The following is a 16,396-nucleotide window of genomic DNA, read 5'->3' as shown; positions in this document are numbered from 1 at the left end:
CCAGCACCGCCCCGGCAGCGGGAGGGCGCGCTAGGAGGCAGCTCCGCGATGGCGCCGGTGTTGCTGCTGCTCCTACCGCTGCTATCCGTGGCCGCCGCCGCCTACCTATGCTGCGGGCGGCGGCACACGGGCAGCGCGGCGGCCGTGCTGCACCGCCGGGGGCCGCGCCAGGCCGGGCCGCCGGGCCCGCCCCGGGACACCGTGAGCGCCGGGCCGGGCGGGGGGCGGCGGGCGCGGGGCGGCGGGGCCGGCGCTCACCTCACTTCTCGCCTTCTCTCCGCAGTGGGCTCCGAGGCTGTGCGGCGCCGGGCTGCGCCTCTTCGTCCATGTGGCCAACACAGTGAGTGCGGGCCGGCAGACGGGGCAGTGCGGGCAGAACCGGGCGGGGGTTTCCGGAGGGAGCGGGGCTCGGCGGGGAGGTTGTGGCTCTCTGAAAGCTCTCGGGTTCTCCTGGCCCCACAGGTGTGATGGCGCGGGCACTGAGAGCGCCGGCCTCTGGCTGACGGGGTCCTGTCTGTCTTCGGGTGTGGAGAGCTTTGGAGCTGACATCAAGCTCGAAATAGAGCTGCCAGCAGCTTTCCTTGGACATTAAAGGACTCGGGTCCCTCAGCCCTCTGAAGAGGGTTCCAGCAGGGTGCTAAGGCAGCTGTGCCGCCCGTGCTCCCCTCGGCTGGGCTCTGGCGTGTTTGGAGCCTGCGGGCTGATCCCGCTGTGGCGCTGGGACCGCTCGGTGTCGGGGTGCAGAGGGGACAAAAGCCTGCGTCCCCTGCACTGCCCACCTCGCACCTGCTTCTGCTGGAAGCAGCTGGGTCCGATTGCTGCTGCGGTTGCTTGGCTTTTCCTTTTGAGCGAAGTAGGCACAAAAGTTTCTTTTCAGCCGTGTCGCCTGTTACAAAGCTTGATGTCCGGCTGGGCCTGGAGTGAAACAGCTTGATGGGCTGTGTTTATTTGTGAGAATACCTTCGGAGTGGCTTCTGTCAAGATGTAACAACCAGAGTACTTTGTTATCTTTTGGTTTGTGGCTGCTTCTGGTGCATGGCAAAGGGCTTCTTTCCTTTCCCGATGCCTCCCTTGGAAGGGGGCTGTGAGATTCTCAGTCTCCTACGGGATTGTGCTGTGTTACATTAGATGTAGATTAGGAGCCGTGTGTTTTCAAAAAGGTGCTGTAATTCTTATGCAATGTATGAGGTAACATGCCGCTTTGTGGGGCTGGCAGAGTGAGCCTTGCCTCGGACTTTACAGTATTTATACATCTCGAAACGTGTTTCTGAAGTCCATTGTTAAGATATTAAGACAGGCCAGAACAAGGCTGATCTCTTTGGGACTGTTGATGCTGCTACTCTGGGAGCCAGGGTATTGAAAGACTATTTTCTGCTGTCTGCTACCACAGAGTCTCTAAATTTCTCACACTTTTCCAAGCTGACTCATATTACTGCGGGAGCTGGTTGAGAGACGGGCAAGGTCCTAATAGTAAATAAAATAATTAGCTCCTGCCTTATCCAGTGTTTGCATAATCTGTGGAACATGAAGAAAATAACGGATGGGAGCTATATAGATGCTTCTTAACGGTGTTGCAGCTGCAGATGCAGGCTTTCTGTGTGAGTCAGGGAAAGACAAAGGCAGAAGAATACTCTTTTTATAATTATATAAATATGAGAGGTGGGGGGAAAGCATTTCAGGCCGTTTTTGTGGTGTAAAATACAAGTGTTTGCGCTGTTTCTTTACTGCATAGCATTGTATGATCTCTAGGGTGTTCCAAGCCTGCAGCAATCATGAGCATATTCAGCATTTCATGTCTAGTGAAATAAGGTGTTCAGGTCAAAGTTGCTGCAAACCAATATTTTTGCTTGCTTTTTTCCTAGGCTTTTGGGCAGATCTGCTTACTGCCGTTCTTAATGAGGTAAGCATGGAGACTTTTCTCCCACTCTAAGTTTTTTAATTTCTTTTTTTAGGTTTAAGGTACTTGCATTGCACTCTGCTTGTAGGTTATCTGAAATTGTATTTATTAAAGTGAAAAGCTGCATAATTTGATTGGAGAATAAGATTGCTTCATAGAAGTTTCCTAGATTATTTTTTTAACTACTGTCATTTGAGTTGGTCTCTACAAGAAGGAATTAACCTTTTTTCACACTCGTGCAGGTGCATAGAAACTGTATTCGACAGCTTTTCTTTTTGCCTTTTGTTTGCCTTTATGTCTCTTTGTCTTTGCTCTTTTGTTAAAGGACAGTCTTTTTTTCAAAGCTGGTGGCTGTGCAATTATGCTGTTCTTATCACTGACAGAGTTCAAAGAATAGTAGTAGTGGGGAAGTGAGGCCAGACATAAAGTTCAGAGGTTTTGGTAGGTTCTTTTTAATGATGTTCTTTATTTTAGGCCAGCCTTTCTTCTTGCTCTCACATGTGTTTTTGTTCAGAAACTGATTTCAAGTATGCACTGCACGAGGAGTAAGAGGACACTTGGGTAAGAGGTTGAGGAACCTCTTCATGCTTTTCCATATAGTTTGCCCATCATTTGAAGGGTCATCTGTGCAGATCCCAGGACACAGAGAACTGTGTCACCCCTGAATTTGACTTGGGATGTGGTCTTTTTGAGCAAATCGAACCCAGGCAAGTGTCACTGCTGTTCAATTGCAGCTTATTCCTGGATATCTGTGACAGGGTTTTGATCTCCTTGCTTTGTGTGGTCCAGGCCATGGATTTGTATTTGATTACAAACAAACTGTGTTCAAGCAGGTCATGGAAAAGTCTGAAGAGGTGCTTGTTTTAACAGGATTAGTAGTTGAATGTATGGCTTACACTATATTCTTCTTTTATTTTCCTCTCCACTCCTGTCTTGTTTAGTCTGTGAATGAGAGGTCTAATTAAAGTAAATCAAAAACTTCTGCCATTGCTTTCCCAGCTCGAGGCTCCCCTTATACCAAGAGGTAGGAGGCTTTGTTAAACAGGCAGAATAGATTTGATGCTGCCTTTAGGAAATATGTGAGAGAGATTAGCTTCTAACTGTTGCAACTCCCCATTGTGAAAGCAGACTGCTAAGACAAAATGTTCTTGGGTAAAGGTTCCTTCTGAACAGTCTGAAAAATTAGTCATAGTTGAGGTTGAAAACTCCAGCAGTGACTCTCTCTTATTTAGAATGAACAACTTCTTGCTTATGCGTTCCCTTGACATTCATGAAGATCCCACGTTTATCCCAGAGGTTGCTGCAGGGGTTACAGAAGACAAGTCTGAAGCTGAAAGCCCTTCAGATGTTATCAAGCAACTGACAGATGCAAGGTCAGTATGTGATGTGTAAGAGAGAAGTGGAAGAATACATGTGCTGGCACCGTTGTGTTAGTGGGAAGTCATTGTCAGCAATTTAGATTGAATCCTTGTTTCCATGGCCAGCCACTTCACAAAACAAATAGTGCTGTCAGTCATCTTGCCTTTTGTAACTTACAAATCACCAGTAATTACAAGCAATGTGAAAGGGCAAAGTCTGCCTACTGGGGAGAGACAAATTCTGCCTTTACCAGGGCTCTGGTTGCACTATTAGAGCAGGTACACTTAGTGTTTGGCTAGTCAGTAAATAGATTCCTCTAAGTGACTTTATAGGAGCTCTGGTTCTAGCCTGCAGGGAATCTCAAAGAGAACACCAGGTTTGCTTGAAGAAACACAGGTTCTAAAGAAAATGATGCACAAGAAATTAGCTTTGTTAGTGATGAGAAATGGCCTACTGCTTATGTACTAGAGCCATTAATTTGGTGTTAAAGCAGTTTGCTTGTGTGTATCCTTGTGTGTGCTGCATGGTGCTTTTTTCCACTCCTGCACTACACACAGAGATGTGCTGCCAGCTGTCTCTGGATTGAACTTCTGACAGAGGTCCTGGGAGTAGATTCACAAGTATATTCCAGCTAGGCTATAATGTTGTAGTGGTCAGTAGCAAATGTAAATCTGGAATACATTTTGAACAGTTTAATGACTGATGTATTCAGTAGGAATATGAAGAAACTAGAACATACTGGCAAAACCGGTCCCTTATTTCTTATGGCATCCATAGTGTGCTTGTTGCCTGGCTTGTGTGCAAGCAGTCTGACAGAGTGTGAGCTGCAATGCAGGGGCTGGCAATCCACATGGTTTGCTGTGGGTGATGCCCAAATCTGCATTGGACAGTGATGCTGAAGTCTACAGGTCTCAACAAACCTGGCTGTGGTAGCTCACAGTTGCACCTTTTAATCCTTTCTTTTGCAGGTCTGATTCTGCTAGGAGCGGGTTTAGCTTCAAAGGGATCAAAGACTACCTGGAATGCTACCGGTAGGTGAAGTTATGGTCTGGAAACAACCTGTCCCGCATGTTCCTCTGCTGTGGGCTGCCACTGTTCCACAGGCTCTCAGGCATCTCTTTGTCCTTGAGGTGCCATTGTTTATCATCGCTTCCTGATGTTCTTTCCCTTTAGTAGAATAACAAAGGAAAGTCAGCTGGGAGAGCTGGCACAACTTTATAAGCCCTGCAAGGATCTTTAAATGCTATTTTCTTTGGCTTATTGTCAGTTTTGTCTGAGATTTCTACACATCTTGGTTGCTCAAACACGAGTGAGAAATAGATGAAGGTTGATCTGGATTATGAAAGTTGTGCATACTGTGGGTCTCTGTTGAATCCCTTGGTTCCCCAGCTCTTTCTCCGTGCTTCTCTGAGCATGACACCTGCTTTCACCCAGTAAACATGTCCAGCTTGGAAAGAGCTGAAAACACCCCCCTTACTCTGGGGTTCCCTGAGCTGTTGGCTGACTGGTAATCCTAGCTGCCTCTGGGACATATGCCAGAAGTGGAACCCTTGGAAAAATATTCTTGCACCCCTAGAACTTATTCCTCGAGGGCCACCTCTGCCTGCAGGCTGAGGCATTGGAGCAGAGGGCTGACACTGCAGACTCGTGTTACAGGTGCATCTTGGCCACGAGGCTTTTGTGTCAGCCAGAGATGGCGTGTTTGCGGTGTAACACGCCTTTGCCAGGAGGGAGGGAAGGTTTATTAAAGGTGGATTAAGACAGTACTGCTGGCAGCCCCTTCTCTGTAATGGGAGACCTGCATAAAGGGGTCTGACTTTTGGTCTTAGCTCATTATACTGGGAGTTTCACAGCTTCCAAGCTTTCAAGAGCTTGAGGACTCTCAGTATAGCTGTCAGTTGTTTCTCTCTGTTTATCTGTCTGGTGGTTCAGGAACATTTGGGTAGCTCTCCTAGCTTTTGCCTCTCCTCTAAGGAGCATTCTGTGTAGGCAAATTCTCCCCTTAAGGAAAAGAATTTCCTATCTTGATGGTGTCAACAGTGTTCAGATCATCACCACATAGAGATTCTTACCTGACTCTTGCTTAAAGCTGTGACAGCTGCCATCTTGCTGCACGGGAGACAAACCCTATGAAGGAAGGTCTTGTAACAAACTTCCAACTTCTCCTGTTCTGTAGGAGTGGGAAGCTGACACCAACCCAGGTAGCCAAGAACATCATTGCCATGTTGGAGGACTGTGACAAATCCACGCCACCCCTCAGAGCCATAGTACAATGGGACCAGGAGCAAATAATGCTGGTAATGTCTACCTCTGCCACCCCAAACATCCATTAGAAGGGCCAATATGCACAGAAAAATGAGTACATTTTACCTTACTCTCTGTGTAGAGGGCTACAAACAAGTTTGCTTTCCTTCCTGTGAAGAGAGGTAGCATTAAATCAATCTGTTTCCTGCTGGATGACTGTTTATAATGGGACTTCTGTGCTTATGCGGGATCCATTAGTGTAGATGGTTCCAAGTTGTAGTTTCCCACCAGCATATGGTGGAAGGAAGGAAACTTTGATAGACTGGCCAAGAAAGCCATTTTTTATATCCATTCCAATACTGATGATGACCTTCAGCTCAGCTAAATATATATATAGCATATGCTTTATGCTTTTTCTTTTTCTCTGTGCAGATGGCTGAGGCCTCCACCACTCGTTACAGGAATAAGTGTACCCTGTCTTGTCTGGATGGCATCCCAGTGTGCCTGAAAGAAGAGTTCAAAGTGGTGAGTTTCCTTGTCTAGCTGCCAGTTCCTGCTGCAGGTGGTTAACCTGGACAACTCACTGCGACAAGGTTTTGAGACCAGCTTCTCAGCAGAAGCCTGAGAAGGTGTTTGTAATGAGGGGTTGTATGTGGGTTTGTAGTGAGTAGGATTAACACGTTTTGCAAGGTGAAGAGAGATCTTGCATACAGCAGACGTGCTCCCTATCTCGTACTGATCTCTTTAATCCACGGGGAGTAGAGGGTGGGTGTGGGAAACAGTCTTATGATGAAATGAGAATGTATAAAAGCATCTGTGAAGTGGGTGTAACTGCCTGTATTTCTCAGGCACTGATTCTACTCCATTGGCAAAATACCCCTCTCACCTTAAAATACACGTGCCAGAAATACACAAGTTCCTTTGAAAACTCCTACTGATGAAGATTTTTACCTGTGGCCTAACAACAGCTAACAGTAAATACTTGTGGCAGTGCTATTAGGCTGTTGTAGACTCTGCAGAGACCTACCCCTGTGATGGGAGTCCTGTTTATGTACAGATTCTTCTGTTGTTTCCTCAAAGTAGAGTACTTCCCATATCCTGAAAATAGCCCATCTGTTATTTTGGCATTCAGCTAATCTTGGTGCCAGGCTTCAGAGCATGCAGATTTGAAATGTTGTAGCTCTGTCCATAGACAGATGGAATACAGAGCTGTGTGCCATGGGGCCAAGGTGATCTTCAGCCTTTGGGCATAGCAATTGCATTGCTGCAAGGAGGCAGTCTTTGATCATCTACTGTTTCTGCCCTTCTGTATCATGGTGTGAAAAAGACTCCTCTGCATGGGAGAGGGACCAGATATTGAAGGGTCAAGTCCTGACAGACACCAACACAGGGCAAGTTGAAGAGTACTGCTCCCTAGCCCTTGCTTACCTCCTTGTCCTAATGTCTGGGATCTGTTGTGATGTTGAAGTGTGCATGTGCTCCTTTGACAGAGCTTTAGAATAATTAGGTGTCTTCTTGCTTAGGTACCTTACCATCACCGAGTGGGAACAGTGTATCTTGGGACACAGCCAGAAACAGAAGATGCTACTGTGGCCAAGAAGCTTCGAGAGGCTGGGGCTATCATTATTGGGGTCTCAAACATGCATGAACTAGGGACTGGAACAACTGGATGTAACCCTAATAGGTAAAAATCCCTGTCTTCTCTCTTCTCCCAGTCTAGAAATACCTATGACTGTCCAGAACTCACAGGGAAGGTTACAAAAATAAGGGGAAGCATGACGAACCCTGAGGGTATGAAAACCCAGTACTGTACATTTGAGGGTTAGAGTAGTTGTGGAAGCCTGAAGGCTCCTGAAACCAAAGGAAGGAGAGGCTCCAAGTGTTGTCTGCTGAGTAAGGAACTTGGTTTGTCAGGCATTGCAGGCCTGGAGGTGTGAATGTTTATAGTATGAGTGGTACACAAAAGCTGTGACAGAAAACAAATAAATAGTCATGTAACGCTCAGCCTCAGTGATGGCTGAAGACCTAGAACATTGAGAAAAAGCTACAGTCATCTCGGGAGAAGGTAGTGGTTTTACTTCCTAGCTAAAACAGCTTCACTGAATTTGCTTTACTATGGTGAATTCTCCAGCTATAGCCAAGCTGAGAACTCAGCTCCAGGGCAGTGGTGCTCACAGCCTTGATCAGCCTTGTGTAGAGCCACACTGGGTGCATGTGCAGCTGGGTGGAACTAGGGCTCCCCCTTGGCTGCAGCAGCGTGCCAGCATTTCCAGCATTTCCTCACCTTGGGAGGGCGGCTGGATACCCAGCAGCTTGGCAGGGCTCTGCTGGCTGGGGCTGTGGTCAGGCTGGAGATGTGGGGAGCTGCTGCTCGGGGATAAAAGGCCGAGCTGACTTGCTTGTCTGTAAGTTGCTGGCCACCAACTGCTGGCCACCAACTGCTCCACCTTTTGGAATTGCATAATGCACTGTGGCAGTCAGTAATGGCATGGTGCCATTGCCAACAGAAGAGCTGGAGCAGCATCTTTTTTCTTGCTTTGGGCCTCTTTTGGGTGGGCTGCTTATGCTCACAGGAGATTGGACTCTAAAGCAGAAGTGTTATGCATCCTGTTTTCTAGGGACAGGCACTTTCTGAGGTTAAATGGTGTCTCTTTACCAAGAGATCAGAATCCCTGAGCTGTGTTTCTGTATCTTTTCCTGCCCTATAGTGCACACAGTCCTCCTAAGAAAAGGTTAAACATCTTTGTCTGCTTCAGGTACCACAAGATCCCTAGGAATCCCTACAATCCTAACCACTTCACAGGTGGGAGCTCCAGTGGGTCAGCAGCAGCTGTAGCAGCAGGTAGGTGGTCCTAAATGGAGTTGGTGGGAGGAAGGTCCTGAGCCAGAGTACCTCAGGCATTTAGTTTTTATGGGGGGTTTGGCTTTAGCAGCTAGAGAGAACTTGTAGCTAAACAGAGAGCTCTGTGTGCTGTCTTGGATACAGCTGCTGGTAGAATGGACAGGGCAACATGTTGTGTCTCTGATCACAGGCCAATGTGTGGGTTTTTTGTAGGTCTCTGCCCTGTGGCTATTGGCACAGATGGAGGAGGCTCTGTGAGGATTCCTGCTTCGTTCTGTGGTGTGGTGGGGCTGAAAGGTAATCTAATCATGGAGGGCTGTGTGTTTGTCTTGTTTGCTGTTCCAGATAGAATGCCACAAACAAGTCAGGCACTTATTAATTCCTGTGGAGTAAAATTTGACCAGAGAAACTCTGAAATGTAACACCCTGAGAGTCATGAGGGTTAGCATGGCAGCATGGAAGTATTCTGTACTCTCTGCTGAATGCATGTTCAAAAAACCTAACTTAAGTCCAATACTAAACAAAATATGCATGCCGCTTTTCCTTTCTGCCTTTCATCTGAGACCAGATACTCAGCCATTACTCTCTTTCCGTCCTTCACATGTGGTCAACTTGACAAATCTTAATTCATCTTAGGAAGATGATGATGATAACAAAATGCAACTAGTCAGAAAGGTGATATGAGTACTTGCAGAATACAGCTGGTGTTAGGCATGAAGTCTCACCAGTGAAGTGCGTGAGACTTCCCATGGGGTGCTGTCTCCTGCTGCTGATAATCCTGCTCCTGCCTCCCCATCCTCCACACCACAAATGCTGCTTCTGCATATTTAAATACAAATATTCCAAAATGTCCCTGCACATATTTCCCCTTAGCTAAATAATTTCTATGGGGGGAAACCAGTTTCACTATTCACATGTTTCACTGATGAGACAAATTGGGGTCAGCAGAACAGTACTGAAGGATGAAAGACTGGGCTCTGAAAACAGCAGACAGACATAGAAGTGACTGGCAGGTTTGCTGTTTACCCTGGGTGCACAACAGCCATCTAGGTGGCTCTTCCCAGTGACTGCTGATACCCAGCTAAGTCCCATTTCTTGTTCTCCAGGTACATTTGGGCGCATCAGTTGTCACGGCAGCTTGCCACTCTCCTACTCCACAGTCAGTGTAGGTAAGAGGACTTGTGCTGCATTTCAGGGACCTTGCTCTGAGCTGTTCTCTGTCACAGGGGAGGCAATCTCTACCTAGAAAAGACCTGGGGAGGAAGGTACTGTTTACCTCTTGTCCCTTTTTTATGGCTGGTCTCTTTTACAGGCCCTATCTGTACATCAGTGGCAGATGCAGCCATTGTTTACAGTATCCTTGCTGAGCCAGATCTGCTCTATCCATATGGTAGGTGAGCCCTCTCCCTCCCTGAGCCCAGATGCTCTCCCTTCCTAGAGGCATCTTAGAATAAAAGGAGGAACTCTTCTTTGTTCCCTGCAGGACTAAAACAGCCCAAAGCAACCCTATCTGATATGTGTGCCCCTGACCTGAAAGGCTTAAAACTGGGAGTGGACTGGACATTTTTTAAGGTGCCTGGTTTATCTCTTATCTTTCTGCTGCTTTGCAAAATAAGATTTTAAAGGAGCCCATTGCTCTCTTGCCTGTCATAATTAAAGCTTCTCATATTTAGTCCTGTAATCGGAAGATAATACAGCCTGTGTGAAAACATCAACATGGAGATATTTTTTTCTAAGGCAGCATTTTGAGTAAGAGTCTGTTGGAGGCATGAAGAAAGGTCGTGACTGCTGCTGATTCTATTGGAAGCAATGCTTCTGAACTGATAACAAAAGACAGTTAGTTTAAAATCAAATGAGGAAAAGGAGTGTATCCACTCGGTGACAGTGCTATAGCTGCTGAATGCTGTTTTCTTATTCCAGTGTAGAAATGGGGCTTGCAAGCTAGTACTGCTTGAAAATTGTAATACAGCCCCACAAATTTACTCAGGATTTCTTCCTGAAGGTACAAAAAAGACTCTTACTGGCTCTGGCACAGTGCAGACGAGGAATATTCTCTGCTCTGGAAAAGGTGACCTTTCCTTTTCATTAGGGGTGTGACCTGCAAGCTGTTCTCTTGCAGCATGTGACCTAAGTCCTGTAGGACTGTGTTTCACTGTTGTTAGGGATGGGAACAAGGAAAGTACCATGAGGACTGAAGTCCTGGTGAGTGTGCTCACCAAGATGAGGAGAGCAGTTACTAAAGTTCTTTCCTCTTCCTCTTTAGGCATGTGATGCTGAAGTCCTGTCTGCCTGTGAGAAAGGTAAAGAGGGAAAGTCTGTACGTCTCCTATTGTGCCAGATGTTATGGTGTCACTTAGTGCTCCTCTTTTGTATGCATTAAATAGCTCTTGCCTGAAATTCTTAAAGGCAGTTGCTTAAGGGGGTCTGCTGGATGAACAGCAGTAACTTTGTATTGGGGAAGGCTCCCCTGACTGCTGAGGGTTAAAAAGCTCAGCAGTTGTAGGCTTGTCAGATTACAATGGAAGAATGCAGTCCAGTGTGCTCAGCCTCTGTGTGTATAAAGACGGATCTGTGCTTGGTAATACTTACTCTGCAAGCTTTAATGGTAAAAGACTTTTAAGGGAAGGCCTTGTTTCACAACATAATGCTCAGTAGTAATAGAGTACTGGGTCTTTGTGATATATCCAGCCCTCTGGTATTTCCTTGAAATCTGCCAAGTGTTGCCTTTAGGGTGCTTGTCAGAGTTTAGACTAAGCACGATTGACCCTGGTGAGTACTTGGGGGTGGGGGAGAAAGCCTCTACAATACCTGATATAGTAGTTGCATTGGAGCTGAGTATTCAGGCTTTGCCTGGATTTTCTTCACCCTCCTTATTTCCACAAACACCCTTCCCCATTTATAGTTTTCTTAGGAGAAATGGATCATAGGCAAGCTTGGGTATTTATGAAGAAGCTGGGGTCACAGAAAGAATAGGATTCTTTTCAGACTGCAAAAGATTCACTTTTCCCAAAGTCTTGATGTTCAGCCCTGTTAAAATGCATCAAGATTTAGTGGCTCTGTATTGTTTACCTGGTCTCTTGAGTATTCCCTGAGGCTTTGAATGGGATCTCTTGATGCTAAATAATCACTTCATGCTGATAGAACACTGGTTATGTGAAGTGCTCAGGGAAACATTGTCAGTCCTTCTGCTCTTTGGCTTAACTGGGAGGCTAGAGGGGTGAGGTGAATTTGCCTGAAATAGAGCAGGTAAGTTAGGAGCCTGTCTGCAGCCCCTGCCCTGTTGGAATACTGAGATGTAGTTAGGTTGAAAGCATTTCCCTAGGGGAAGCAGCTGCAGTTGTGCATGCCACACAGTGCACTGAAGATGCTTGCCCTACAAAAGCATATGGGGTCTCTCACTCTGCAGGGGTTGGGGATTTGCAGCCTTTCTGTGAAGTCTGGAGAACTCAGGGATGCTGTCTGTGCTTTACCTGTCCTGTACACAGCGGTGAAGCACCTACAGAGTTTGGGAGCCAGTGTGGTTGAAGTCTCTCTTCCAGAGATGGAGGAAGCCCGAGTGGCACATGTGATCTGCATTCTCAGTGAGATGAGGGACTTCCTGCAACCTGACTTCAATAAACATTTCCATGAAATGGTAAGTAGCAGCAGCTAGTTGTTCTGGCTGATACAGATCAAATGTCATGTCGGTGAGAAACCTGAGGTGCTCCTGCTTCTTCTATGACAAACTACCTGTTGGATGGCTACTGGTATAGAAGGGCAGACCTGGAAGAGAACTCCTGGGCTGTCACAGTTCAGTTTCCTGCAAGCAGAGCGTTGATCAGATTTTTCTATTTCAGAATTTGGAAACTCGGGCTAGCCTGGCCTTGGCTTGCCAGTTCACAGCTCTGGATTATATTAAGGTAAGGAATATACTGGGGTGAAGGCTGAAGGAAGGCACTTAATGAAACTGCAGAGGTGGGGTAGGGGCTTCTCTTATCTCCCCATGGGTATGGGGAGGCTGTCTCCTAGCTTTATCTGTCCTCTGCAGTGAAAGCATGCTGGATGGTAGGGCACCAGAGAGGACATGCCACCTGTCCTGTACCCTGATTCCAAATTGAGGGAATGGTGTCTTTTGCAAAGGCAGAGATGCTGATGAACAGAGTCTGCCAACATCAAACATTAATTTTGTGAGCCAAGAGGGCCCATCGGACAGTATTCTCTCTGCTTGCAGGCAAATCGACAGAGAACTCGGAGCATGAGATTTTTGCAAGAGATCTTCAGCACTGTGAACTGTATCCTTACACCAGGTATTGGCACTCTTGGCTAAAGAGACAGTCCTCAACATCTGTGTGGTGCCTTTTAAAAGCAGTCACTTCATTAACTTCCCCTCCTCAATTTTGAGAGTATGACTTTTGTGCACTTTGCTGTGCCTTGCACCCTTAGAGGATAATGCAGCCTGATTAGAGAGACAACTGTTTATTTCTAAACTTAGTGGTTATATCCATGGCACTGCATCAGGTTCCCTGAGAGCATGTGGGATCTTCATCCGTGGGAATATTCAAAAGCTATTTGGACGTGGTCATGGGCACCCTGCACTTGCTGACCATTCCCGAGCCAGAAGGTTCGACAAGATGACTTGCTGAAGTCCCTTTCAAGTTCAGTAATTTTGTGTTTCCTCCACAGGTGTTCCTTGCACTGCTCCAAGAATTTATGAATCTGACCTCTTGACTGGGAGCAGCGATATGTCCCTCACAGTCCGGTCCATGAGGTAAGGAAAATGCTACTTGCTCTACAGAAACAAATGTTTGGGAACAGCTGGAAAAGAACCTCAGACTGTAAGGTGGGAGATTAATCATAGCTGCCTCTACCAAAAAAGGATGAATTTGCTGTTGTCCCCAGGAATACCGATGACAGCTTTTTCCCTCTAGATTCATGCAGCTTGGTAACTTCACTGGGATTCCAGGCCTTGTGGTCCCCATTGGATATTCTACTGCTGGGCTTCCGATTAGCCTCCAGGTGAGTATTTGCTCTTTGTGAATGCTGGGGCACAAAATCCCCTGCTGGCTTTGTCCTGAAGCATCACATCCTGTTTCACACATCTCACTTGAGTGAGCAGGTACTGGAAATAAAAACTTTAATTTGAGGGTGACTTGCCTCACTCCTGAATGGCAGAGGTGTCTTTGAGAAAGATTTCACTGTCTCCCTGTCTACTTGCATAAATACTCAGTATTCATCGCTAACCTTTCCTCTCTTATTTCTGTAACTTCTTTTAAATCATTTCCCCTTGAAACAGGTCTCATGTAAAGATCTATGTCTTACAATTGAAAGTCACACAGCTGCCTTTATCCCAAATACAGTGATGCCATACTTACTGGGGTAAAAGGAGGAAACATCTTTTGAGGATGTTGAGGCGGGGGAAAATTGTTTCCAAGATTTTCAAGAGCATCTATATGCTGCTACTTTTTTTTCATTTATCCTTCTCCTTCTGCCTCTCATCTTCTCCCAGGTCATGGCAAAATGGTGGGATGAAGCTGTTCTTCTGAGGATCGGCCTAAAGCTAGAGCAGTTCCGTGACCAGACCAAAAAACCATCCATTTATTATGACATCCTCGCATGATGGAGCAACCAAGATGGGGAACAAGACTGTTTTTTCCTAGTCTGACCAAGTATTAGAGTGAACTTGTTTTCAGTGATCATCAGAATAAGGCATAGTAGCAGGCCCATCTGAGGAATGGGGACAAACCACTGACCTAATCAGGGACTGAGGCTGAGCAGACATAATTTCTGCTCCCTGCTTGGTGGATGGTCCAGTTTATACTAGGGAGACTAACTGTGCTAGCTAGTTTGATTTTTGCCAAGAGGGGAAGCTGTAACTATCTTCTACAATTTCTTCCCATGTAGGGGTCCTGTGTATGGGTGGAAGGCAGTTGCATCTGCAGGACTGCATATAGGCAGTTCATACTATTGTACAGGGCAAGGTACAATCTTAACCTTGTCATGGAACTTCTCCTCCTCCAGGACAGAACAAAGGTACTGTTTCTGAAGGGGAAAGGCAGCAAACAATGCCTAGCACCCTTGGAATGAGGAGGATCTTGACCCACCTGCACTTAGGCAGTGTTTGTTTTGGCTCTGTTCTCAGGCACTGGGAGCAAACCATAAAGCCTGTAGCTAAGGAGGTGCTGCCAACAGTGCATGGTCAGCCCAATGGCTGCAGAGCGTCTGGGTGGGCTCACTGCTCCAGAGACCTGCCTCCCTTTCAGCCTGGCATGCAAGGGGAGGAAAAGCCACACCATGAACCCTCCTTGACTCCACCCCAAAGCCCCGGTACAGTGTTTTGGCTTTCTTTTCACATCTCCATTTCCCAAGCTAAGCCTTGAAGACCCTCTTTTCTCCTGCTGGTTGCTTATATATTAGCCTACTGTCAAATGGAAGAAACCACTGGATAATGCTATGAAATACTGTTCAAGGGGTGCTGAGCCAGCTATTAGGTGGAATTTGTAGGAAATGCTATTGAGCTACTGCAAAATTGAAGCTGGATGCAAGAAAGGTGTTGCACAAAGAGCAAAAGAGCATATACAGCAAAAAGCCTGCTCTAGATAAGAAGGCAACCTTTTCTTATCTTTAAATTACTTCCTAAAGTAATCAAGGTAGACATGGATTACTACATACACCATGACATGGCTGTAAGCCACCATGTTGTTTTATTGAAAGGCTCCAGACTGTAAATTCCCTAGTACCTTTGTCCTGCCAGTAACATTAGGGCCATGTGAAAGGAAAGGCTTAGGATTAACTAAACCTAAGCATTTGTGTTCATTTTGGGTGAATGCTCAGAGGCATCTCCTGTTGTCTGCCTTATAAGCTATCCTGGAATTGTGATCAGGCTGCTAGAGCAGCTGTCCTACAGACAGCAGAAATCACTGTATTGTTATGTAGCTTGGAAGGAAAGAAGAAACATAAAGTAGTTGCAGTTTCTCCCAAACTCAGTACTGTTTTGGGATTTCTTTTTCCCATACCTACATACTCCGTAACTACAGCTAGCACTTTACTAATGGCTGAAGTTGTCAGATGGAATCTGAATCCAAGACCATTGCATTGCTGTCTCCTGCTTAATTACCTGAGTTAAAACATCGGCTCCTGCCAGCAGCTGTCACCAGCATGCACAGTTAATTGCATGGTTGATAATGCTTTTTATCTTGAATGGGATACTGCCACAACTGTTTTTTCACAGGAATCTAGTATAGCTCAGCTTTAGGAAGAACAGTCTCAAAGCAAGGTATTTCCTATATTATTAATGATAACTTATTAACACTACCAACATTAATTACAATGAAACTGGTGAAATGTACTGCTTGGCAATAAAGGAGTTGGTAAGAATTTCATAGGAATAAATTTCACCTGGAACATTACTGCTCAAAGGAAATAACTGAATATTTCTTAATTCAAAGGTATTACTCAAGCAATTAAGAGATGAGTATCTAAAATATTCAGTTACAATCCTGCTAGATAAAGTTATTTATTTCAAATCCCTTCCTAAATGCCACACTACCCTAAAATTCTAATTTCAATATTTAGTTCATTCTGTGGGCATGGTGAGGGAGCTCAGGTTGCTAGGAGGAGAGGCTAAAGTAAACAGTTATTTTATAAAAATACCTGCATCCTCCTAACAGTGGGAAGAAGAAAGAACTGAGTTTTTACTGGCTGACAGTAACACTGCTTCCTCCCTTTGCCTAAACATATCTCATCAATGCACATTTCCAGTGCAAGAATTTCCTAGTACTGAGGTCACTAAAATAAACTTTACTCATCCTGGTGAAAGGCCTCTGTGTTTCCTTTTATCCCCTAGCTGTTAGTTTATCCAAATTCTACAGCAGACCAGTTCCTAGTTATGAGTTCTGTGAGCAAAGCAGACACAGTGACCACACACACAATCCTGTTGCTTCACATAGATATATGTATGGGTATAGATATACTGTATATACACATGGATTTTTTTTTTAATATATATATATATATATATATAAAATAACACCTTGTTTATAAAGCGACATTTAATTGCCACTGGTTCCCTTCCCGCC

At 45.7% G+C, this 16,396-nt stretch overlaps 1 protein-coding gene across 1 annotated transcript; it reads left to right on the top strand.

The window, feature by feature from the left end:
• Positions 1-37: 37 nt before the first annotated feature.
• LOC103827102 (uncharacterized) lies at positions 38-16,136 on the top strand. The gene is made up of 20 exons (XM_050973821.1): positions 38-201; positions 284-340; positions 1,863-1,900; positions 3,130-3,270; positions 4,225-4,287; positions 5,433-5,553; positions 5,933-6,025; positions 7,024-7,184; positions 8,257-8,342; positions 8,556-8,639; positions 9,449-9,511; positions 9,655-9,732; positions 9,826-9,914; positions 10,606-10,642; positions 11,828-11,976; positions 12,179-12,241; positions 12,553-12,628; positions 13,005-13,089; positions 13,250-13,337; positions 13,828-16,136. The coding sequence occupies exons 1-20, from the start codon at positions 49-51 to the stop codon at positions 13,936-13,938; spliced, it is 1,836 nt and encodes a 611-aa protein (XP_050829778.1). The 5' UTR covers positions 38-48; the 3' UTR covers positions 13,939-16,136.
• Positions 16,137-16,396: the final 260 nt, after the last annotated feature.

The sequence above is a fragment of the Serinus canaria genome, chromosome 1 (genome assembly GCF_022539315.1).
Source record: "Serinus canaria isolate serCan28SL12 chromosome 1, serCan2020, whole genome shotgun sequence".
NCBI classification, from domain to species: domain Eukaryota; kingdom Metazoa; phylum Chordata; class Aves; order Passeriformes; family Fringillidae; genus Serinus; species Serinus canaria.
This window is presented reverse-complemented; position numbering and strand designations above follow the sequence as displayed.

Coding starts and splice junctions, on each gene's coding strand:
- LOC103827102 (XM_050973821.1), top strand. CDS start 49: ATGGCGCCGGTGTTGCTGCTGCTCCTACCGCTGCTATCCGTGGCCGCC. Junction 1,901..3,129: donor TTACTGCCGTTCTTAATGAG/GTAAGCATGGAG, acceptor TCTCTTATTTAG/AATGAACAACTTCTTGCTTA. Junction 6,026..7,023: donor TGAAAGAAGAGTTCAAAGTG/GTGAGTTTCCTT, acceptor CTTCTTGCTTAG/GTACCTTACCATCACCGAGT.